The 26,082-nt window shown below is 43.1% G+C and overlaps 1 protein-coding gene across 1 annotated transcript in view; it reads left to right on the forward strand.

Annotated features, from left to right (window-relative positions):
* Positions 1–26,082, forward strand: part of LOC126355457 (uncharacterized) — a 217,899-nt gene that overhangs the window by 184,081 nt on the left and 7,736 nt on the right. Inside the window, exon 3 of the mRNA XM_050005772.1 lies at positions 15,651–15,862. Coding sequence (XP_049861729.1) covers positions 15,651–15,862 — 212 coding nt within the window. The remainder of the gene's footprint in view (positions 1–15,650; positions 15,863–26,082) is intronic.

Consider the following 26,082-nt stretch of genomic DNA (forward strand, 5'->3'; position numbering starts at 1 on the left):
CAGTGATAAGAGTCGCTGGTCATCGGTGGTCATTTCGAAGCGGGATTCATCGCTTAAGACAATACTACTCCAGTGAGAGCGATTGCATGCCAGTGATATGTCTTGAAGTCACAGACAGCGGTGGGATACCAACCTTATTGTCACCCACCACATGGCCCGACAGCCAGGAGTACGTGTCAGGTATGCCATTTCTTTGCATAGAAGAACCCCTTTGGTATTCACGCACGGCACTCTTATGGCACAGAGGTACGTCGACGATATTCTACGCGCTGTTTTGTTGCCTTTCATGGCAAGTCATCCTGTTCTTTGATTTCAGTAAGATAATGACCGCCCGCACATGACGAGGGTTTCTACTGCTTGTCTTTGTGCTTACCAAACCCTATCTTGGGCAGCAAGGCCCCCAAATCTCTCACCAAATGAGAAAGTTTGGAGCATTATGAGCAAGGAGCTCCAACCATCGAGGGATTTTGACGATAAAACTGGCCAGTTGGACAGAATTTAGTACGATAACCCTCAGGAGGACATCCAACAATTCTAGCAAACAACGCCAACCCGAATAACGACTTGCATGAAGGGCATAACGCGGTATTGACTTGCTCCATTTACGAAGGTCTTTTTCTTGAAAAAATCATCCAGTTTTTCTTGAATTGTAATTATCTGTTGGTCTGTTCATGTACATCATATCTACTGATTTCCGTCCCTTCCGGATGTTTCCATCGTAATGTGTCTTTTTTTTTCTCAGTGTGTATTCAACAGACTAACTCACTTGTAATCAGAAGTTTGAAGATGTTTTATACATGAGAGATCGATTCTGTGAACAATCCTGGGTTTGCACTCTGATTTTCAAGTACGCTTCAGAGCTTGCAGAAAGATTTTACGTCGTTTGTATTCACAAGAGGGATGCCAGTTTCCCGCCTCCTACAGCGCGAAACAAAGGCTTACCCAACTGTAGAGGCTGTTATGCCAAACAAATACAACGAGTGCAATCCTGATTCAGCAGACGTAGCTCGCTCTCGCCACACACCGTGCAACAACGATGGAGTTGCGCAGAATCGCTCGGCGATCGGGACTGCGCTGCAGGCCAATGTAGCGGCAACGCGGCCGTGTTACGTGCACACACGGGCGTGTACACGTACCCACACACTGCGTTGAGTAACGGCGCTATTATTCAGGGGATAGCTGTTTGCGTGAGACGCTTCAATCAGATCCAGCGGACGCGGCTAAAGGTTAATGGAGGGATCGTGATATACGGGAGGGCCGAGGGGACACCTCGCCGATGACGGGCAAGCACGGAACATATGTGCCAACACATCGATCACACGTCATCTTTGTGAAACGAACAAACACACACACACACAAGCGTACGCACGCACTCAAGCACAGTGTAACTAAATACGCTATCAATACGTTCCAAAACGCCACGCATAAAAACGTGATTTTTCCGGCGCTCATGCCTCGGGTTCTATTTGTGATAAAAGATAGTCAGATGTTGGATAGCCCTTGGTCTAGGAACCATTTGTATGCCCAACCGATGGATCGGCGTAGTGTTAATGTCTTACAGTATAATGTAAAATTTTGAATACTACACACTTTTTCCAGCCTAGGGAAATGGAGCAAATAGGTTGGTTCTTTTTGTTTTAGATGTGGTTTACAGTACACCTTAACGGGCTTATGGAGGCACCATATCGTGGGCGGCTCCTGAGAAAATATGAAAAAGTCACCATTTTTTTCGCCACCGGATATCTAAATAACTAATCGCAGAAAATGGCTCAAATTTTGACGATATAATCTCTTGGCATTTAGCTAGAAGTTCCACCTCTCAATTTTTGAAAATCTTTATTCCTTACCGAGAAACACTCCAAAAATGTGGTATTTCGGTAGCTAAACCGAGCCACGGATTGCATGATGGCTATGCACATCAAATGCCTGAAATTGTTACGATTATTCCAAAGAAAAACCTTCCTTTTCTTGATATCTTTATCCATTTCCGGGACATAAATGTTCAAAGTTACCCTACTTGTACAAGCAAAACACGCGCATAAAATCTGATACGAGACAAAAACGTAGTTTATAAAGTAACATAGCACGGAGAAATATGCTGCAGAGTGTCTCCGGTAACATCAGAAGAGTTTAGGAACACCATGTTCTAGTACTGAGGTACATGCAAAGTATCTGTGCACGTAAAATAAACTGCCAAAATTTTACTAAGCCATTAAGTTCTTTTCATATGAATGACACGGCCTTCTGCAGTAGGGAAAAGAAAGGAACCAGCGGAAAAATGCTCCAACTGGAGCACAAGAAACGTAAATACGCTCATATTTGGTAAACTAACTGAAAAATAATAGCTGCTTCGTTCTACTTTCCTCAGCACCTTTAAAAATTATCCCAATAATGTTCTCATGAGAACATATCCAGTTTTTATATGGTGAGAGAAAAAGAGAATGAGGCAGTGGGAAAGAGACGGAAAAGTAATAAATACTGTGGAAGATAGTATACAAAGTGTCCCAGCTATCTTGTCCTCCCAAAATATCTATGGAACAATAACAGCTATTGGAAAACGACTTTCACCGGTATCAATGTAGGGCTGGGGCCCATGAATGTACATATTTGGAAACATTCTAAAACGAAAGCATATGTGTTTTTTAACACAAACTTATGTTTTTTTTAAATGGACCTCCTATATTTTTTCTTCAGCAATCCATAGCATGACAAAGCACACACACAATGGCGTTGACTGCAACGCAATATTCCCATTACATCCCGAGATATTGAGACGCGAAGTTGACGCTTGAATCACACGACATTCGCTGCTAGCTCACGTCCTGAGGCTCAGGCGTGAACCCCATGCTGTCCGTAATCGCAGCAGGATGGCAGCAAACCGTATTATTCGTCTCGGACCTCTTGATAAGTATGGAAGTGTGATTACGCATTTCAATCGCATCGCGATTACGGGCAGCATGGGGTTCATGCCTGAGCCTCAGGACGTGCGCTAGCAGCGCATGTCGGGTGTTTCAAGCGTCAACTTCGCGTCTCAATATATCGGGATATAATGGGAATATTGCGATACAATCAACGCCATTGTGTATGTGCTTTGTCATGCTATGGATTGCTGAAGAAAAAATATAGGAAGTCCATTTAAAAAAAACATAAGTTTGTGTTAAAAACACATATGCTTTCGTTTTAGAATGTTTCCAAATATGTGCATTCATGGGCCCCAGCCCTACATTGATACCGGTGAAAGTCGTTTGCCAATAGCTGTTATTGTTCCATAGATATTTTGGGTGGACAAGATAGCTGGGACAACCTGTATAGTAATTGGTTGTGGTATAGAAAGAGCGAAGGACGCAATGGCAATGCGAGAGAAAGAGAGGGACACAGTGGCAATGGAACATAGGTAATTATGACAGAACAGCGCTATTAAAAGACTGAACGAAACAGTCGGACAGGAATAAAGGAGAAAGTCAAAGTGATTGAAAGCCAGTGATAACGACGAACAGACTGTATGACAATTACAACGGGGAAGTGAGATGTTCAAATGGTCCAAATGGCTCTGAGCACTACGGGACTTAAAATCTAAGGTCATCAGTCCCCTAGAACTTAGAACTACTTAAACCTAACTAACCTAAGGACATCACACACATCCATACACGAGGCAGGATTCGAAGCTGCGACCGTAGCGGTCGCGCGGTTCCAGACTGAAGCGCCTACAACCGCTCGGCCACCCCGGCCGGCGGAGATGTAGTGAGGAGAGACAAGAGCATTGGTAAAGAATGAGATAGCAGTAGTAAGTGAGAGAAAAATGGAGACAGTGGCAGTGAGAGAAGACATTAGTAGTAGGACAAAAGGAAGGAGACTGGCTGTGAGACAGGAGACAGAGAGACACCAAGAGGTAATGAGAATGAGTTGGGCTGAATGAGTGAGTGAGAATGGGCAAGTGGTAGTGTGTGGGTATGAGAGACTTACACGGCGATGGACTATTGGATGTGAGCGAGTTACAGCTATGGGGGCTTGTGGGATGAGAGGTGAGCTAAATGTTAAAAACAGCGTGAACATGCTGGCATGCCAAAATTTTTGGGAAAATTTTGAAAGGTGCTGAGGAAGGTAGGATAAGGCAGCTGGTACCGAACTTTTCAGTCTTTTAAACAGGAGCATATTGGCCTTTCCAGTGCTCCGGTAGGAACACTTTTCTGCTGGTCAGCAGTCTTTATTTTACGTCCGTATTAAAATGCCCTCCTGCTCCCAAACTTTATTTCAACGACAACATTACATTTACAAAGCTTAGACACAATATTGGATTCCTGTAAACTTAAAAAACCGTGATACTGACTGCCAACTAAAATTTTAGTATTGCTTGCTGTAAATTAATTCCTTGCTAGTGCCTAAATGTGCTATCTTTTAAGGTACCAGTACAATAAGGATACAGTACAATCACCAACAAACTTTATATATTCACAAACACCTTTTCCTTTAACCCATATAAATACAGATTCATTAACAGATATTTTCCTCCTGTTACGTGTATACAAAGACAAAGACGAAGGAGAAACATATGCTGATTTACCAAAATCATTATTAGCTAGTTCAGAAATATGGTACGTACGAAAGGCAATAATGTCTCTGTCCACAAAACTTTCAAGTCATGGAACATTCGGTACTCCAGTACCACGTCGAACAATTGCTACAGTGAACCATCCGTTGCCATTACCAAATGAATAATTTATATCTAAACTAAAATTGAGTCTGCAACTGACGAAAACAGCAGGGCCATCCAGCAGGGCTTGAGCAGCGACAGACTTAACTGGAATACGATTCTTCTTGTCTCCAGCGGTTGTAGCAAATTCGATGTTCTCGATGGTCTTGTAGACTGTGTGTCTGGAACCATGCAATGATGAATACGATTATAAGTTTTATAACATTTTTGACGAATCTCTTTCTTTATTCCGCAGAGTTGGGTGGGCTGTTGCAGAACAACCATTATGTTTTCAGCCAGATATCCCTGGGCGACGGCGGGGGTTCTTAGTTGACAGTATTCTGGATATCAGCTCAAGTTGTGGTAATCGCCTGACTACCAAGCGGAACCTCCCAAAACAGCTTGATGGCTGCTGGCGAAGAATACCCCTTTTAGTCACAGGTTGGAATTCTGCCTCGGGCATGGATGTGTGTGATGTCCTTAGGTTAGTTAGGTTTAAGTAGTTCGAAGTTCTAGGGGACTGATCACCACAGCAGTTAAGTCCCATAGTGGTCAGAGCCATTTGAACCAATACCCGTTTTGCCAAGTTTTCATTAGGTCGCTTTCTTGTTTGTCTGTCTGTCTACTCAGAAAAAATTTTGCATGTGACTATAACAAACTTTCCGATGAGCTAGACACCTGAAATTTTAAAACTATCTCGGAACTGGATGACAATGGAATATTAGCTCGCTTTCTTGCTTGGAGTGTGGCGAAGTGTACTTCGTTTACCACCGTCAAATCCCAATGAGGTAATGAGACTTAAAACTTCCAGCAGAAATCAGAGCTGGATAACTATAAATTATTAACTCGCTTTCTTGTGTGGTGTGTAGTGGAGGGTACTTTGTGTACCTCTGTCATTCCCAATTTTACTGCTCCAATCGCGTATGATTCGCGGGAAGAAGGACTGCCTGTAAGCTTCCACGTGAGATCGAATCTCTCTCATTTTTACGTTCAGCCTTTTTGCGAGATATATGTAGGAGGAAGCAATATAATGGTTGCCGCCAGGTGAGAAGAAACTGAAATAAACCTGCAGTCAGCACATGTCTCTGTTGTAATCTCTTTTAAATATTTCAAACACTCTGAAAAATTTCACACAGACGAGAGTAATATAAATATAAGTATTTAAATAGTAATGAAATTTTAATATTAGGTACTATCTGTAGGAGACTGGGAATCTAAATGAGACTACGAGAAATGATTTTATATTTTTTAATTCGATTTAAAACCATGGTATACTAAAAATTCTTTTTTATTTAAATTATTTTTAATTTACTTCTGGATTAATACCCTCCCGTAAATGTCCATCGCCCAACATGAGAAATGTGTGTGTCCACACCAGTGCTCCAGTACAATCAAATAAGTACTCAACTACTTAAATTCAACTTGACTTTGCTTCTACATTAATAACTTTGTTTTCTTCTGCGCAGTAGAAGGAAGCGTTTAAACTATATGTCTCTTCTTGCTATATACAAGTGAGACTGTTCGTTTTGTTAATTTTTCTGTCAACGTTTTTTGATGCCCAACGCTGTGTGCAAAGAACTCTCGCCTACCGCGTGACGTATGAAGACGGCTGGTATTATTGCAATCCGTGCCTTCGCTGATTCTGTTTAAATTGCGTGGCGCCTCTCATGCTTTTGGGTGAACACCCACGAAAATGATTAGTGACACTCTTGGACGAGAAAGTCCCTTGAATCAAACAGCTGTACTGAGAAGCAGATATAAATTCGGAGCAGTGTATGAAGTAAAACCCACGTACGACTAACATTTTCAACCAACTTACAATTTCAAATCTCAATAACTGAAAGCAAGGCCCGAAATACATGTGCTATTTTTTTAACCTCCAGTTGGTTACTAAATTAAAATCACAGTGACAATCCGTCAACGCTTTGCACACGTATGTTGTACAGTGTCTTAAGTATGCATGTGCATTCCGCCACGTCGCTCTTTTCATTTCTGAGCGCACAGTGAACACGTAAAGATGCTTAAAACAAGAGAGTCTCCATCCGGGTGTGAAGTGCCTGATTTTATGCAGCCCAAATAATGCAACTATTATGCTCTTCCTTCTTCAAAACAATGCGCCCACACACTGCACGAGCAACAACGACGCTCCTGCAGTAATAGGAGGGAACATCAATGACAATAAAAACTTCACTCAGACATACACATATGCTCAGGTAGCCTAACTGTGAGTGGAAATATGCAATTAAAGGCTCGAGAATGCAAATTTGTAATTACAATGTTCCTACATCGCAACCACGTACATCAGAATTTTAAAAATATATTGATGGATACTGCTTCGGAAATGCATAAATTCAGGGCTACATCCCCGACTGGTAACAAATTTTAGTTTGTCACGGTATGTTGGTAACACCTGGCTCACCCGCTGGCACAAATCCGACCGCTGGTTAAGAAGCTAGAGAAACAACACTGATAGAAGTTTTTCATCTGTTTACAGATTCTTCTATCTCACCAACGTGAAATTTTTATGTGAAAATCGTTGTAACTTTTAAAATAAAACCAACTTTATTAACATTCTACATGTTTGTTCTTCACGTCTACATATTTTCAGCCCTCTGGCCCAAGAGGGAACCGAATTGCAGCGTGTAACACGGCGATGTGTAAAGTAACTAGTCGGCGCATGAGAAACAGCATTGTTTTATTCGAGTTTCGAATCCGAAGGGTTCGTCCACACATGATGCACAGTACCAAACTACACACGAGCGCTGAAACATCTACAACAATCTGACGACTTTGGTTTGCTGTCATCGGTTGTTTTCCAAGCAGTCCCGACTTGGCCCCGTCCGATTTTCATCTGTTTACAAAACTTAAAAATCACCTTCGAGGTCTTCACTTTAACAGTGATAAAACGGTGCAAGCAGAGGGGAGGTTATGGCTCCGTCAACCAAGTCAAGCTTTCTACAGTAACGGTATCACCAAACTGGTCTCTCGTTGGGAAAAAAGGGGTCGTCGTCAGAGTGACTAAGTAGATAAATAAGTATGCAGACACGAAGAATAACAATGTAAAATGTTAACAAAATGGTTCAAATGGCTCTGGGCACTATGGGACTTAACATCCATCTATGATCATCAGTCCCCTAGAACTTAGAACTACTTAAACCTAACAACCTAAGGACATCACACAACACCCAGTCATTACGAGGCACAAAAAATCCCTGACCCCGTCGGGAAACCATCCTGGGAACGTGTGTGCGGGAAGCGAGAACGCTACCGCACGACCACGAGCTGCGGACAAAATGTTAACAATAAAATGTTAACAACGTTTGCTTTCTTTAAAAAGCTTTACGAATTTTCACATAAAAGTTTCGGAGGCATTACATTTCAGGATGCCCCAGTATAAATTAATAACGAATTTATTGGGCTCAGATGGTGGTGCAGATTTATAAAAGCGTAACATATGTGTTGGAAGTAAACACGAGATTGATGATTTCTTACTTTTTACAGAAAGTTGTTTCCTATTTTTAGTTACTGAAGCAGATGCTTTCTAGTGCATTATAGTTTTTTCTCTCTTGCGACGCACACGAGGCAGGCAGTCGTTCGCGTAGAACAGCATGTTTATTTTTCTGGAAGAAATCCGTACTACTGACAAGAACAGCATGGCTTTGCAATAGGAAAAGGCAAGGAACATAGAGAATAACGTGTATAACGAACACCCGTCAGTTGCGGATACTTCAGAATGTTTGAAATGTTCACTGTCAGTGACAAGATAGACCAGAATAAGAGAAATGCAGCAGCAGTGAAATGAAATTGCATAGCTGAAAAAAAATTAAAGACCATGCAGAGGGAATTTTTAGCAAGATTGACTTCATTAGGGACAGAACACTCCATCTACGAAATGTAGCCACGATCGGTCCACAACCATGACACCGTTTTAAAGTTCCAAAATCCATGACAGCACAGGAAGAGCTACAGAATTAAAGAATAACCTGAAGATGATGATAACCAAATTAAGACAATAAACCGTTTACTACCAAAAATAGAAAGAAGACAAGAAAATAAGAAAATTAAAGAAAGGAAAATAATCCCGGAGTACTAGGGACCCATTTGGGATCCCAAACACTTCGGAAAGTAATTAAATAAATGAAGCCAATAAACTTTACTCTGTCATCACAAAATAAACAAGCAAACACTGCCAAAGGGGTAACACTTGGCACAGTTCAATACACGCCAGAAACCAGTGGAGGACATGTGCCCTGTCCCTGAAATGTGTGCTATTATCTTTTGTGAGTTTCCTGTTGTAACTGTTTAATTAACGTGTGTAAGTGAAGGATAACGAAAAAGAGTTGAGCATTGCCTAAAGAAGTGTAGAAAACAACCTAGAGCCCATATCTCGTGAAGTCGAGACATCAGACAGTCTTTTGAATTTGTATTGCCAGCGGAGTGAATAACTTCCCTGTATTGAAAAACTTACGTAGAACGCGTTACACGATGTGACCATCCCCCCCCCCCCCCCTCCCTTGTTTCTTACATTTAATGAAAGCTGCAAGAATAGATTGAACGTTTGAACGTTAAACTTGCGTAACAGAACTTCTTTACCTTCCTGAAGTGCTATGAAATCCACGTATCTACATCTGCGTGGAAAAGTTGTCTACATACGTGTTTTGTTCTACGTTTTAGTCCTTTACATATGCATCGCAGTCGTAGAACTCAAGAGTGATACTTCTAACGAAAACGTAATGTATAGCTGAAGCTGTATACCTTTTTAGGTTTACTTAAAAAGTGTTCTGATACCAAACGACAAACATAAGACAAAGTTACTAAGAGGAAATTAGCGGCCAGTTTCAGATCATCTTTGTAAGATGTACCCTTCTCTACTGCAATATTCGTTAAACGTTTTTCTTGATGTGTGTTCGGGCTAATCTCAGGAACTGCTGTAGGGATTTTGGTGCACATTTCAGCAAGAGGCAGTCTGATTCACGAGGAAGGTTGGTGTGTATAATTTAGAAATATTTCGGAATTTCAGCACTAGACAGACTGATTCACGAGGAAGGTTTGGACGTATAATTTAGAAATATCTCGCGAAAAGTGGCTGAAATATGATGATATGTGTGATTAAGTTGAGCCTCCTGAGAACCTTCCTGGCAAGCACTACTTAAATCGTTTAAGTTATACTAGAATTAAGAGTTAATATTCAGTTACCTAACATTTTTCTTTGAATTTTAATCATAACTTCATGCTGTGGCCCGTAAACAAAATTACCGCTATTCCTGACAAGTCATTCGACCGTACAAGCTCATTGTTAGTGCTACTCGTGCGAAACCGTGGCTCGTCGCTAGTTATACGTAGATAAAGAAACATTTGTAATTTCATACATTCACTTTTTAAAGCTTAACATACCTGATTTCGTACAATGAACATAAATATTTGGCTTTTCTATTAAATAAAATGTCCGAATTTTATGCTGAACAGTCAGCACATTCAATTATAGCTCTTATATCTAAATTATAGCTCTGATTATTATAATGATAACAATGTACAGAGTAATTCCGTAATTGTGGTAAAAACTTCCAGGGATAATGGAGTAGGGTAAATGTGTCAATTTGAGGTAACAGACACTACTTCGGAAACGACAGATTCGAAAGTTATGAAGTGAAAACCTTTATGATACCTTTGAAAGTGGAATACATGTACCGGTACTGTTGTTGCTGAGATTGTAGGGTAGGTAATTCCGACGAGCACGTAGGTGTAGAGGTTGGTTCAAATGGTTCAAATGGCTCTGAGCACTACGGGACTTAACTACTCTGGTCATCAGTCCCCTAGAACTTGGAACTACTTAAACCTAGCTAACATAAGGACATCACACACATCCATGCCCGAGGCAGGATTCGAACCTGCGACCGTAGCAGTCGCGCGGTTCCTGACTGCGCGCCTAGAACCGCTAGACCACCGCGGCCGGCGTAGAGGTTGGGTTAATAATACAATTAATCCAGTGCAGATGGCGTACTGTGTGTTGACATGACCGTATGCTTACAAATTGGAATAGTAACGTCGGTCAGCCCCAATGCATTGGTGAAGTACCTGGTGACGGAACTCGCAGATGTGATTTGCGTGTATGGGCAAGCAGCAGAGAAGCGGAAGGATTGCACAGGACCAGATATTCGCATCGAAGACATCCGGCCCGCACCATGTTTCTAACACTGTTCCAAAGCTTCAGTGAAACTAAGCAACTGGTACCATAATACGACGACAGAGTAGAACGACGAAATACACGGACCCTGACTTAGAAGACGCTGCCCTTGCTCGACTACTTGAGACACCTGCAATCAGCACTCGACCTGTTGCACCTGAAATGAATGTTTCGCTGAGTACTGCGTGGCGAGCACTACGGGAAAGGGAGCTGCACCACGACGACCCTCAGAAAGTGCGTGGTTTGACTCCTGCAGACTTCAGACTTCGTGTCCTGTGCAGCGCCTTACAGTCGATCCTTATTTCCTTGCGAATGTACTTTTCACAGATGAAGCCTGTTTCATCCGAGACAAAATGCTAAATACTCGCAATAGTCATGTTTGGCCGATGAGAATCCCCACGCCAAGAAGAGCGTCAGCGTGTAGGCAGGCATAGTTAACAATTACCTACTAGGCCCCCTTCTTCCTCCCCGTTTAAATGTACTAGTGACAACACCATGTTTATCAGAGATACTACTCAGGTTCCTGGAACATATCCCACTTGGAAAAAGGCTGATGGATATCATCTCAAGATTATGGAGTCCCGCCTCATTTTGGGTCGAGTGTTGGTGAACACCTGGAGCAAACATTTCCTGAAAAGCTGACGGACACAGGAGGTCCTGTTCTGTGGCCAGCGCACTCTCCAAATCTCACCCCACTTGATTTCTTCCTTTGCGACCACGCGAAAAGTATTGTACATGTGACGCCTGTTCAGTCTGATGAGGGACCTCTGACATGAATTCTCGCTGTCTGCGATACTATTCAACTACATTGGAGATAGCCCATGCAGCTAGCCGCGCGGTCTAACGCGCTGCTTCCCGAGCGGGAAGGCGTGCTGGTCCCACCACGAATCTGCCCGGTGGATTAGCGTCGAGGTCCGGTGTGCCAGCTAGCCTGTGGATGGTTTTTCGGCGGTTTTCCATCTGCCTCGGCGAATGCGAGCTGGTTCCCCTTATTCCGCCTCAGTTACACTATGTCGGCGATTGTTGCGCAAACACTGTCTCCACGTACGCGTACACCATACTTAATCTACTGCGCAAACATTTGGGGTTACACTCGTCTGGTATGAGACGGTCCCGAGGGGGGAGCGGAGGGGGGGGGGAGGGTCCACTGGGGGCAGAACCGCACAATAACCCTAGGTTCGGTGTGGGGAGGCGGTAGGGTAAGTGGACTGCTGTTGCGGAATTGTGAACCACTGAGGGCTACGGCGGGGACGAAGCCACTTCATCGTTTCTAGGTCCCCAGTTCAACACACAATACATACACACACTGGTGATATTAGAACTGGTACGACAGGAATTTGTGCAATAATGCCATGCATGCATTAACGCTGGGGGACGCTGGTTTGAGCAACTGTTGTAAATGTAGCAGCTTGTTAAAACTCATGCACGTCAATGGAATTCGTAGTTCCTGTGACATAGACATAGGATTTTCAGTCTCTCTGACACCAAGTTGTGTGCGCTGTTTAGTTGTCCAACAACAGCGAAAATTATCTGAAGGTACACTAAGTATTCATCGGTAATTCCTTGTGTCATGATTAGGGTTCAGAAGTTGGGGCTCTTTGAGTGATGCGCGAAGCTAAGGCGGAAGTTGAGTAGATTTCCACTTGTATCTTTCGACTCTATCGTTTCCAAATTTGGGTCACTTGCTTCAAATTGGTACATTTACCCTTCCCTGAAAGTTTGTAATATGACCACCTAATCACCATGTGTATAACAACATGGGATTTTAGGTCCGCCTTGATAAAGAACACTTTTGTTTTATTTATTTTCTTTCCCGAACCAGTTTCAGCGACATGTCGTTAACATCAGGGGGATTTTTTCTGTTCTGAAACACGCAGAACGAGCATCGTTATAAACATTAGAAACATTTATTATGTGTGCACTTTTTGGTTCCAAATATTGTATTCTGTGATAAGTTTATTATAAAACTTACTTACTTGCAATCACAGTATGGTTTCTACGCTTGTTATCGCTATTTCAGACACATTTTTTTGCGTTTTGTAGCCGGTTCTTCGGCATGAAGCGTGTCATCTGCTACTGTATGAACGGCTGTTACTAAAAACATATGACAGAGTGAACTTATATGCTTGAGCATTATACTATTGGGAATTCTCGTGGTGTTGTGGATACAATTTTGGTGTGCATTTACAGCTACGTAATTTTTCATGTATTCACGTTCGTTAGTTGGCTTGCAGGTTGTTTTGCACACAGAAACAACGTAATTTTTACAACTTAGTCATAGTTTAAAACACTATGCCATCTTGCTGTTCGCATGTGTTGCGAAAATGTTATGAAGATTGTGAAAATGATAGCGGCAGTCTGACGGCCCCTGTTCCTTGTTTATGTTTCTTTGTGTCTTGGGGGAGTGATTGGTGTGTGTGTGTGTGTGTGTGTGTGTGTGTGTGTGTGTGTGTGTGTGTGTATGTATGTGTGTGTGCTTGATCAATTCTGTTAAATCCGTAAAGAGTGTGTTATTGCGAAGTGGAGTGTGTTTACGATGACATAATCTGTCTCCTAGATGAAACACAGAATAGGAAGAAGAGCTACAACTAACATGAACACATTATACCGACAAATACAGTTCACAATGTAAACTGAAGCAAACATGGAATGCCACGCGGGGTTGCCGTGCGGTGTAAGGCGCCTTGCCACAGTTCGCACGGCTCTCCCCGTCGGAGGTTCGAGTCCTCCCTCAGGCATGGGTGTGTGTGTTGTCCTTAATGTAAGTAAGATTAAGTAGTGTGTAAGTTTAGGGACCTCAGCAGTCTGGTCCCATAAGACCTTACCACCACCACACGTAGTGTAATGTACACAAAAACTGTATCCACTACACTACGCCATTTCCCAGTAGTATAACATGCGGTCGCAGACGACATGGTGTATGCCGAAGAAACGGTAACAGAACATAGAAAGTAACAGAAACAAACGCAGAGACCATGCTGTGACTTTAATTAAATAAGATGTTGTAAAACTATTCACAGGATATAATATTTGAAACCAAATAGTACATATGTAATAAATGTTCCTAACGATGCATGTTTTTCATGTTTTAGAATAAACAAAAACCCACTGATGTTGGCGTTATGTCGCTGAAGCTAGGCTGGGAAAGAAAAAAAATGAAACAAACGTATTTTTCATCAAGGCGGACCCACAATCTCATGTTAATGTTTTTATGCAAACACGAATCAATCGAAGAGTTTCAAGATAAAATGATTGACCCTGTATACAAATACAATATTCACAATAACAGTAATAATTATTAATACATGTATGGCATTGCAGGAATGTCAGTCTAATTAACACTTTATTAAGTAATTTATTCGTTATATGTTTGCCGAATGTCATTAATGACATTTGACAGAAATATATAGCATCACTATAAAAGGAACGTCATGTGGAAAAACTCACTGGTCTGGAGGAGAGCAAGAAGTGGCAGGATGAGGTTAATAGGTGAGAAGAGGGGAAAAGAAACAGCAATACACAGGGATGTGGAAAACACTAACAGTGTTCGCGATCCACATCTACATGGATACTGTGCAAATCACATTTCAGTGCCTGGCAGAGGGTTCATCGAACCACCTTCACAATTCTCTATTATTTCAATCTCGTATAGTGCGCGGAAAGAATGAACATCTATATCTTTCCGTACGAGCTCTGATTTCCCTTATTTTATGGTGGTGATCGTTCCCCCCTATGTAGGTCGGTGTGAACAAAATATATTCGCTTTCTGAGGAGAAAGTTGGTGATTGGAATTTCGTGAGAAGATTCCGTCGCATCGAAAAACGCCTTTCTTCTAATGATTTACAGCTCATATCCCGCATCATTTCTGTGACACTCTCTCCCATATTTCGCGATAATACAAAACTTGCTGCCTTTCTTTGAACATTTTCGATGTACTCAGTCAGTCCTACCTGGTAAGGATCCCACACCACGCAGCAGTATTCTAAAAGAGGACGGACAAGCATAGTGTAGGCAGTCTCCTTAGTAGGTCTGTTACATTTCCTAAGTGTCCTGCCAATAAAAGTCAGCCTTTGGTTAGCCTTCCCCACAACATTTTCTATGTGTTCTTTCCAATTTAAGTTGTTCGTAATTGTAATACCTAGGTTGAATTTACGGCTTTTAGATTAGACTGATTTATCGTGTAACCGAAGTTTAACGAGTTCCTTTTAGTACTCATGTGGATGATCTCACAGTTTTCGTTATTTAGGGTCAACTGCCACTTTTCGCATCATTTAGATATCTTTTCTAAATTGTTTTGCAGTTTGTTTTGGTCTTCTGATGACTTTATTAGTCGATAAACGACGGCGTCATCTGCAAAAAACCGAAGACGGCTGCTCAGATTGTCTCCAAAATCGTTTATGTAGCTAAGGAACAGCAAAGGGCCTATAACACGACCTTGGGGAACACCTGAGGTCACTTCTGTTTTACTTGATGACTTCCCGTCAATTACCTCGAACTGCGACCTCTCTGACAGGAAATTGCAAATCCAGTCACATGACTTTGACGATATTCCATAAGCACGCAATACTGATTGCAGCTGTAGCATGGCCAACTGAATGAAATTATTATGGATGTATTCGTCGTACAGGCCTCTCAAAACCTCGGATCGGAAAAATGTTCTGAATTGCTCGTATTGCAAAAACTGTGATATAATTTCTGATGTATCCTGAGGGCAGAGGGAAATGCTCTGCTGTCGCTTTAGGTGACCTGAACTTGATCGCGTGCTGTTCCTTGCAGAGGAGGAGTTCAGCAACTCGACGACGCCGACGCCGACGCCGACGCCGACGCCGACGCCGCCGGGCTCACCGACGTCACCGCCGACGCCGACGCCGCCGACTCCTATGGCGATGCGGTCCCGCGCCGGCGCCGTCTTCCTGCGGCTGCTGGACGTGGCCACGTACTCGCCGCCGGACGCTGCCGCCATCCACACCATCACCGGACACTCAAAGGTGGGCGTCCCCGCCGTGTCCGCTCAGCAGCACGTGACGTAGTGCCTGAAACGCATGCGAGCTAGAACCTCTAAGTCCTCTCATGACCACGGTAGGTTCCGTTCCTCTTAACCACTACTGGGGGAGTGAGAATAAGGGGAGGAATCGACTGTTGAGATGTGTAGAAGTATTCTGTACGTAGGGCGCGACTCAGAATTGCACACGGAAGAAATATTATATAATGCATCACAAAAAAGATAAGGGTTTCATTAACCGGAAGATTGGTTCCAGTTTCCTGCAGTTCCGAAAATAGTCTGATATGGTGCCAAATTTCAGAGTGTTACAAAGGTCCGAGGATACGCAGTAGATTCTCATACATGTGAGTGACTCGAAGACTTTTTTAAGTTACATAACCCCTGTACAGAAGAATTCTGAAGATTAGATGGGTAGATCACATAACTAATGAGGAGGTATTGAATAGAATTGCGGAGAAGAGAAATTTGTGGCACAACTTGACTAGAAGAAGAGATCGATTGGTAGGACATGTTCTGAGGCTTCAAGGGATCACCAGTTTGGTATTTGATGGCAGCGTGGAGGGTAAAAATCGTAGAGGGAGACCAAGAGATGAATACACTAAGCAGATTCAGAATGATGTAGGTTGTAGTGGGTACTGGGAGATGAAGCTTGCACAGGATAGAGTAGCATGGAGAGCTGCATCAAACCAGTCACTGGACTGATGACCACACAAACAACAACAATCCAGTAAGTTGTTCTAGATGGCGCCTCTGTGCCAGATCAAGGAGTACCCAGAGAAATTTCATAGGACCGCTCTTGTACTCCATACACAGCCCCTTGAAACACAAGTGATCGTAGGGTAATGAAACTTTACGGAAACGTATGTAGGGATGCGCGGAAGAGAAGCAACAAAAATGCGTGTGAAATCTTATAGCTTCAGTTGTTACGCTCTGAGTATGAGACACGATTCTACAGATTCTCTATCCAGTAATACAATACTTAGACCCATGAGTTTAGTTGTATTCGGTTATGCATTTCATTACACCAGTAATACTTCATTTTCAGTTTACTTACTTCTTCGAAAGAATAATGCCATTAGATCTGCTCCAGTAAATGACGGATTTTGAGACTGCTTTCTGTCTTCTTTAAACCTGAATACTCGGAGATCACTGCTCCCACAATGATGTAATAGATTCCAACTTAGGTGTTTCCATAGTTGTAAAATAGTCTGTACTGTGTTGGTTTAAAATATTACTGATGTGTTACGAGTATGAAGAAATAACTATTGAATAACGAATACTAGTAACACTATTATTAGTACAATGGAAAAGAGACACTGCCTGGATTTTTCTTATCGAGCCTCACGTTTCTCAAAGAATAGGCGACATACTGTCATTATTTTTCTTCTATCTTTGTCCCGCAATGGCGAAGTGTTGGCAAGGTTATTAACGGGTTTGGCCTGGTTAATTTAAGAGGCGGCTGGCTGCCCTTCCCAACGCCATACCGCTACCCCACCGGACGGAATATGTGTACCCCCAACAGTTTGCGTGTACCAGGTTTCTTGGTTGACTGGTTGGTTCAAATGGGTCTGAGCACAATGGGACTTAACTTCTGAGGTCATCAGTCCCCTAGAACTTAGAACTCCTTAAACATAACTAACCCAAGGACATCACACACATCCATGCCCGAGGCAGGATTCGAACCTGCGACCGTAGCTGTCGCGCGGTTCCAGACTGTAGCGCCTAGAACCGCTCGGCCACCTCGGCCGGCCGGCTTCGTTGACTGGGGAAGGAGGCCAAACAGCGAGGTCAGCGGTCCCATTGGATTAGCGGAAGATGGGGAAGGAAGTCGGCCATGCCCTTTCAAAGGAGCCATTCCCGCATTTGCCTGAAGCGTGTAGCTGTATGCATGTGAAAGTGAGTGACAGTTTTCTGAATGTTTCCAAATTGTGTAACTAAAGAGTGACTTGGTTGCCAGCCCGATAGTCACTTAATGAGATGTGGGAAACAGCCGAAAAGCCACATCCAGACTGGCCGGCACACCGACTCTAGTCATCTCTCAGCCGAGCGGGTTCGACCCGGAGTCGGCGCACCTCCCCCTCCCGGAAGCGGCGCTTTAACATGTTCTGTTATCCCGGCGCGTAATCGACACTCTGTCATTAACTATTAAATGCGTCTGATCACACCAAAGAGTAAAATTTTGGCACTAGCGGTGGGTAAAAGGTCCAAGGTAATCGAAATAAACGCATGGTTTACACCAGAGCAAACATTGCGAGTGAGTTTCACTTTTAGCAACTGAGGGAAATTTCTCGAAAAGACTGAAGAACCACTCACAATATCTACACGTATAATGCAATGTGAAAAAAAAGAAATGAAACTGCCATACAGAGCCTTTAGAGATACAACGACACGTTTTCAGCCTACGGCGAGCTGTCTACCACTGCTTCTACTACTCAGAAGGTATGCAACACGCCACATACGAAACCTGTTTCGCGAGGCAACCAATTGTTGGGTACGCTTTAACGAGTCTTGACAGTTGCCTGCCATGTCTCTCGGATAAACGGGGCTAAAAATACGAGAGCCTGTCTGTTTCTGTGGTTTTTCTTTGAACGCAAAATTAACTTCACTATGTCTACGAGTCACGCTGTTCAAAGAACACCTGCCTGGCATCACCCTAAAATTGAACTAGGTCGTCCTTTGATTAAAGCCTTGGACTTGCGTTCTGGATATATAGGGCTCAAATTCCGTCTGACTATACTCATTTAGGGTTTCAGTGATTGGTCCCCCACGAAGGAGACGCTAGAATCTCTTGCCTATCCTTGTTCAGTCTGAAGCTGTGACTCGTCTCTAACAACCAAACCCTTTGCACGACATTATGTGAAATTCTTCTGTAGAGATACGAGCTTTAGTTCTGAACTGCTTTATACTTTTTTTGGGACAATGGTTGCCACCCAATACTGTTCCATCGCTATTTCGAGAGGCAATCCTACTTATTCGCTGGTTAGTCGTAAAAATGTATTATCCCAGAAAAGTAAGGTTATGTAATCTAATTTTGTTTATTGGCGGGTGTAGATCTACAGTCATGGTTCAAATTCAGACCCCCGCACCAGAGGGGCCAAAACATAGAAGCGCCGGTCATTGGTAATGAGGAGTCTCCATAATCAGTTTTCTGATTATACGTACTCCATAAGTCATCAAACGGTGCATGGATGAGGATACGTGTAATACTGTACCACTGCTTGTCATTTCCCTTCCTGTTGCACTTGCAAATGGAGCGAGGGAAAAACAACAATATGCATGCTTCCGTACTAGCCCTGATTTGTCTTGCGCTCCTAGTCGTTACGCGAGATGTACGTCGGTGAATTGCAAATATCGTTCCTCTACGCTTTCTCAGCAGTGTTTCGTGGAAATAACTCCTTCCATCCAGGAACTGCCAGTTGAGTTCATAGAACGTTTCCGTAACACTCACGGGTTGATCGAAACCTGACGCTAACAAATCTAGTAGCACGCCCTGGAGGCGATCCTAAACACTTGAGCAGTACTCATGAATGCGTCGCACGTACGTTCTGTACGCGGTCTCTTTTATACACGAGCTACATTTTCCTAGAATTCTCCCAATACACCGGTCGATTAACCGCCTGCCGTATAGCCGAACTGACGTGCTCGTTCTATTTCATGTCGCTTTGCAACGTTACACCTAGAAGTTTCATCAACACGAGTGTATCAAGAGGCACAGCACTGATACCGTATTCGAACTTTCTAGAATTCTTTTTCCTCCTGATGTACATTAACTTACGTTTTTTCGCATTTAGAGCGAGCTGCCCTTCATCATAGCAAATAGAAATTCTGTCCAAAGAAATCGGCGTGCTCCTACAGACACTCAATGATGACAGTCACATTACAGCGTCTTCAGCAAACAATCGCAGATCGCTGTTTATCTAGAATGTCAGGGAATTTGTGTATATAGAGAACAACGGTCCTATAATACTTCCATGTGGCACTCGTGACGAGACGTCTTGTTTTCGACGATAGCAGGTCCTTTGCGTCTCCAGTTCTTGTGGCGCATTGTTTTCTTTCGAATGTTCGTCTCCAAGATCTAAAATATCGTCCTACCTCCCTTCTCGTTCCTAATACATTTCTCTTTTGAGGAGCTCCTCATTTTATCTCAGCTTATGTCGTACCCAGTTTGTTTACCTTCCTTCCATTGCAAAATGGTTCAAATGCCTCTGAGCACTATGCGACTTAACTGCTGAGGTCATCAGTCCCCTAGAACTTAGAGCTACTTAAACCTAACTAACCTAAGGACATCACACGCATCCATGCCCTAGGTAGGATTCGAACCTGCGACCGTAGCGGTGGCACGGTTCCAGACTGCAGCGCCTAGAACCTCTCGGACACTCCGGCCGGCCTTTCATTGCATTCAGTAGCCGCCACTACACCTTCATTCTTCTGAGTACCTACTCATTTTTCAGCCGATCGGTCAAACGTTTTCTATCTTCTTCTAAGTCCACATCTCAAGAGCCCACAGTCTTGATATAACATTGTCCACGTTCCAGCATCATTCAGGAAGGCATTTCATACAAAACGCTTTATCTGAATTATCGTCAAATCTTTGTCGACATTCTTCTTCATATCTAACAAAATGCCTAATACGCCATTGCTATTCTGGAATTAATTCCCGTGTTGCACTTCTAGTCACTTTCTATTCAGCCTCCGAAGGATTTAAAGATAAGCGCTTGTTCTAATGTTTCTTCACTCAGCGGTGTATTTTCCCGTTTATTTCCCCCCTTGTACCATTTGTGTGTTAATTATTTTTTGGCAGCAACTGCGGCATTTCCGCTGCTGCTGAAAACAAATTACTGCTGGATGCTCTACTTTGTGACTGAGCTGCGCGCAATTTTATTTTAGCGGTGTGCTACGGAACTGTTATGCGGAGATGTGAGTTTATACCTCGACTGCAGAGTTGCAGCTGCGAACAAACAAACTATTGAACTATTTAATTTATTTTTTTTTCTAGTTAGTAATTAAAAGTACGTGCAAACCCTCGTACTTGGAGGCGATAGAGAAAATAAAAGAAAGATGCCTTATTACGACTCCACCCCAGTGGCTTCCAACCTTTCTGAAACCATTACTCCTGAGTGCAATCAGACATTAGCTAGTAACCCCTCCCACCACAATCATCATCAGCATTAGCAGCTACACTGAGGTGACAAAAGTAAGTGACAGCGATATGCACATTCGCAGATGGCGGTATTAGCGCATGCATAAGATACAAGAAGAACAGTACATTGGCGGAACAGTCATTTGTACTCAGATGATTCATTTCAAAAGGCTTCTGACATGGTTATGGCCGGATCATGGGAATTAACAGACTCTGACGCGGTGTTGGAGCTAGACGTATGGCACATTCCATTTCGGAAATCGTTAGGGAGTTCAGTACATCGATATCCACAGTGTCAAGAGCGGGCCGAGAACACCGAATTTCAGGCATTAGCTCTCACCACGGACAACTCAGTTTCCGACGGCCTTCAATTAACGACCGAGAGCAGCTTCGTTTGCGTAGGGTTGTCAGTGCTAACAGACAAGCAACCCCGCTTGAAAGAACCGCAGAAAACAATGTGAGACATACGACGAACGTATACATTAGAAAAGTGCGGCAAAACATGGGGTTAATGGGCTATGGCAGCAGGCGGCCGACCCGAGTGCCTTTGCTAGCTGGTCGAGATCGGCTCTCCTTGGCTCGAGACCTTACTGGTTGGACCCTAGACGACTGGAAAAGCGTGGCCTGGTCACATGAGCTCCGATTTCAGTTGGTAAGAGCTGATGATAGGCTAGAGTGTGGTGCACATCCCAAGAAGCCATGGACCGAAGTTGACAACAAGGCCCTGTGTAAGCTGGTGGTGGCTCCATAATGGCGTGGACTGTGTTCTCATGGAGTGGACTGGGTCCTCTAGCGCAACTAAACCAATCATTGGCTGGAAATGGTTATGTTCGGCAACTTGGAGACCATTTGCAGCCATTTATCGACTTCATGTTCCCATACTACAATGGAATCTTTATGGATGACAATGCTCCAGATTACCACCCTACAGTTGTTCGCGACTGGTTTGAAGAACGTTATGGACAAGTCGAGCGAATGATTTGGTTACCTAGGTCGCCCGATATGAATCCCATCGACATTTATGGGACATAATCGAGAGGCCAGTTCGTGTAAAATCTCCTGTATCGGCAGCACTTTGGCAATTATGGACGGCTGTAGAGGCAGCATAGCTCAGCATTTCTGCAGAGGACTTCCGACGACTTGTTGACACCATGCCACGTCGAGCAGGTGCATTACTTCGGGCAAAAGGAGGTCCGACACGACGTTAGGAAGTACACCATGCCTTTCGTCACCTCACTCTAACTTAAATTTAAAATGAAAAAAAAAGTTCAAATGTGTGTGAAATCTTATGGCACTTAACTGCTAAGGTCATCAGTCCCTAAGCTTACACACTACTTAACCTAAATTATCCTAAGGACAAACACACACACACGCATGCCCGAGGGAGGACTCGAACCTCCGCCGGGACCAGCCGCACAGTCCGTGACTGCAGCGCCTTAGACCGCTCGGCTAATCCCACGCGCCATTTAAAATGAAAATGTATTTTCTTTGAATACCTTTATTTCTAATACGAAGTTTTTGTATGTGTTGTTTATTAAACCAAGAACTAATTAGGCGGTTGCTACTGCTTATTTCCAACCTCTTCTTATAGAATTACGAATCAACTCTTACTGCATCGAGGGGAGGGTGGTACGTACAACTCGCCCTCAGAAAAGAAATATAACTATCCACAGTGAGGTGAGACATATGGGACTGATCCCTTTCTAGCAGCGCTTGCTTCAGCCATACCTTACACACACATTTAAAATCAACCAAATTAAAATGTGTGAACTGCAGTTAGGCCTAATGTTTCTAACTGACTTGACTGCTGGACTCCTTATTTCCGAACAGGCAGAAATTGGAAGACTTCTGATTGCTAATGCTTTGTGTCTGTCCACTGGCACGAAAAATCATAACGTTTGTTTTAACACAGTGTAGGCGCTACAGCAGTGCAGTAGCCACTAAATAGTTACTGTCGTGTTACGCTGTCAATTAGTTCGAAAAGTGAGGCCTTCACGGAGAAAGCATTTTCATAAGATATTTAAGTATGTGTGGCGTACGTGTTCAATTTTACTGTCGTAGACGCATGATACAAAGTGTCTGTGCAGAAGGTGCACTGTTTGAGGAAGATAGTCATAAATTTGTTTCACAAGTTGTAACTTCGACCACAATGTGCTAAATATTAATGCTAGTTTTTGGAATACATTTAATTATTGGTAACTTATGTATTCCGTATTACAATCGTACGAAACATTCAATGTTCTAAAAATAATTTAGTTTCGTGACCCAACACATCTGAACCCTTTGCTTTTACCTCTCACAAAATTTTATTGTACCCCTCAGGGGGTAAGTTGCCAAGTGGGAACCGTTTCTCTAGCCGTTGCCCTGGCCATGCCATTATTTGCGTTAATTTACATGAGTGGTACCTGTTTTTTCCGATATGTCCCAAACAGCAGACACCAAACAAAAAAATTTACGAACTTGACGAGAAATAATGATAGCTTTAGTGCGGATGCGCTTCTTGCGGGAATCGTGTGTGTGTGTGTGTGTGTGTGTGTGTGTGTGTGTGTGTGTGTGTGTGTGTGCGTGTGTTGGGGCTTACTGGCGCTCAAAGTCGAGTTCATCAGCGCCTTGGCACACATTAAAAGAAACGAATGTGGATAAATTTAGTAAAAGTGGGACTTCAGTCAGTGAGGATAATGGGGACACTACGTATGTAGCGTGCGACATATGGGAATATGGTTTGGACGGGAAATGTGCTCGAACAGCCGAAGTGGTTAAAGCGACCGCTCGCAATAACCAGGAAATCCGGGTTCGAGTCCTGGTTCGACATACCACTGAATTTATTTCATTCCTCGAATGCGGCTGATATCGGAATTTCTCTTTCGTCATTTGTATTCAGTTTCCACATACAGGGTGCAACAGCTGTAAGAGATGTCTAGTGATTCTGGTGACTGACGACAGTCTACTGAACAACATTAAATCAGTATTTTTCAATTGCAGACTACTAATAATAGCCATTAGGAGTAGTATGTTTTTGGGTTGGTTAGTACCTCCAAGTGCATGTGTCAAGAGCAAGCCATTGAAGCTTAGTTTCTCATGGAAGGCGTATCAGGTACTGATGCATGGACACCTGGTCACAAAAGGTTGGCCTGTACTGCAGCCGTACTCCACTTAGTGGTGCAGTTACGAACATGCATGAAACATTAGGTAGTAAATTAAGTAATGTCTTTGTGGGAAGACTTTCGACACAGAGAAGAAACAATCAACACACCGAGTTTGCACATATTAAGGTACCACGTATAAAAATATCTGCACTTATAGCCATAACACCATGTATAAATCGGGATAAATTTGGTCGTTTGGAAGCTCTTATACAGGGTGATTATAATTAAAGTTAAGCTTTCAAACCGCTGTAGAAATAACTCCATTGTTCAGAATGACATCAGATTGCAACGGAATATTGTCGAAGAATGGGGAAAACGAATGGCAGAAGAAAAATAAATAGTTACAAAATGTAGCAATAGATGGCTCTGTAAGCACAATAATTTTATAGTTGTGGACTACAAATGATAAATGAATAGCCGGTCGCTGGGGCCGAGCGGTTCTAGGTCCTTCAGTATGGACCCGCACTGCCCCTGCGGTCGCAGGTTTGAATGCTGCCTCAGGCATAGATGTGTGTGATGTCCTTACATTAGTTAGATTTAAGTAGCTATAAGTATGGGGGACTGATGACCTCAGATGCTATTTGAACCATAAATGAATCATACAAATGCCTAAGGCGTACGTTTCACATCAAACAAACTGTACTACTCAGTGTCCATGGGTGTACAGGCGTGATACTGTTAGTTATGAATGGTGGGCTCCATATGGTTCCTAAGTTGTGCAGCGACCATAAACCATAAAATTACCAAGTAAGCAGCAACCAGTCGCAAAATCATGTTTTCTTTATTTGACTTCTGCTTAAGACAGTGTTACTACTCAGGGAACATATACGTTGAAAGCACCGATGATGGCTGTTAATCAGTTGAAATCGATTTCCAAAAGTAAATAGAGAAAACATGATTTTGCGACTGGTTGCTGCTAATTCGGTAATTTTACTGTTAGTTATGTAAGCCCCTCAACCACAGCAAGGACATATCACATCGAATGGGAAAAATCGGTTTTTAACTATCCTGAGGCCAAAAAACGCATAAAAAGGATCAATCACATCGCTTTTTAGTTATCCTGAGGCCAAAAACCGCATTAAAAGCATCAGACACATCGGCTTTTAGTTTTCCTGAGGCCAAAAACCTCATAAAAAGCATCAATAAAAATCAAATCGGATTATTAAATTCCGTGTGACTGGCGCAAAACATGTTCAGTATGCTGTCCACCGTTTTCTGCAACAATTTGAAATCGAGAAACAGCATGTTCGACAACTGACAGAAGTGTTTCTGGGATCACGTTCAGAATGTGTTGCGCAATGCAGTGCAGCTAAGTTTGCAATCGGAACATTGAACACAAAATCTTTCAGATAGCCCCACAGCCAGATGTCACACGGATTTAGATCAGGTGATCGGGACAGCCAGGATGTAGGGAAATGGCCGCTTATAATTTCAGCATTTCCGAAATGGCGCATCAGCAGCTGATTAACAGGATTTGCAATGTGCGGAGGTGCGCCATCCTGCATAAAAATGTTCCCATCCACACATCCAAGCTGTTTGAGAGCTGGAATGAAATTGTTGCGCAAAATACAATCATAGCGCTTACCAATGACGGTACGGGTAAAAGGTCCGGAAGCACCTGTCTCTTCAAAAAAATGTTGCCCTATGATAAATGATGCCGTAAACCCGCACCACACAGTGACCTGTTCAGGACGAAGTGGTACTGGTTGATTTGCTAGTGGATTTTCCGATGCCCTTATTCGACAGTTCTGTGTATTGCCATATCCTGTCAGATGGGAGTGGGTTTCTTCTGCCCACAAAATCTTCCATGGCCAATCATTATCCACTTCCATTCGAGCAAGAAATTCTAAGGGTGAGGTCTCTCTTGATGACAGGTCAACAGGAAGCAACTCGTGCACATGGATAATTTTGAATGGATAG

Source organism: Schistocerca gregaria, chromosome 3 (genome assembly GCF_023897955.1).
Source record: "Schistocerca gregaria isolate iqSchGreg1 chromosome 3, iqSchGreg1.2, whole genome shotgun sequence".
Taxonomy (NCBI): domain Eukaryota; kingdom Metazoa; phylum Arthropoda; class Insecta; order Orthoptera; family Acrididae; genus Schistocerca; species Schistocerca gregaria.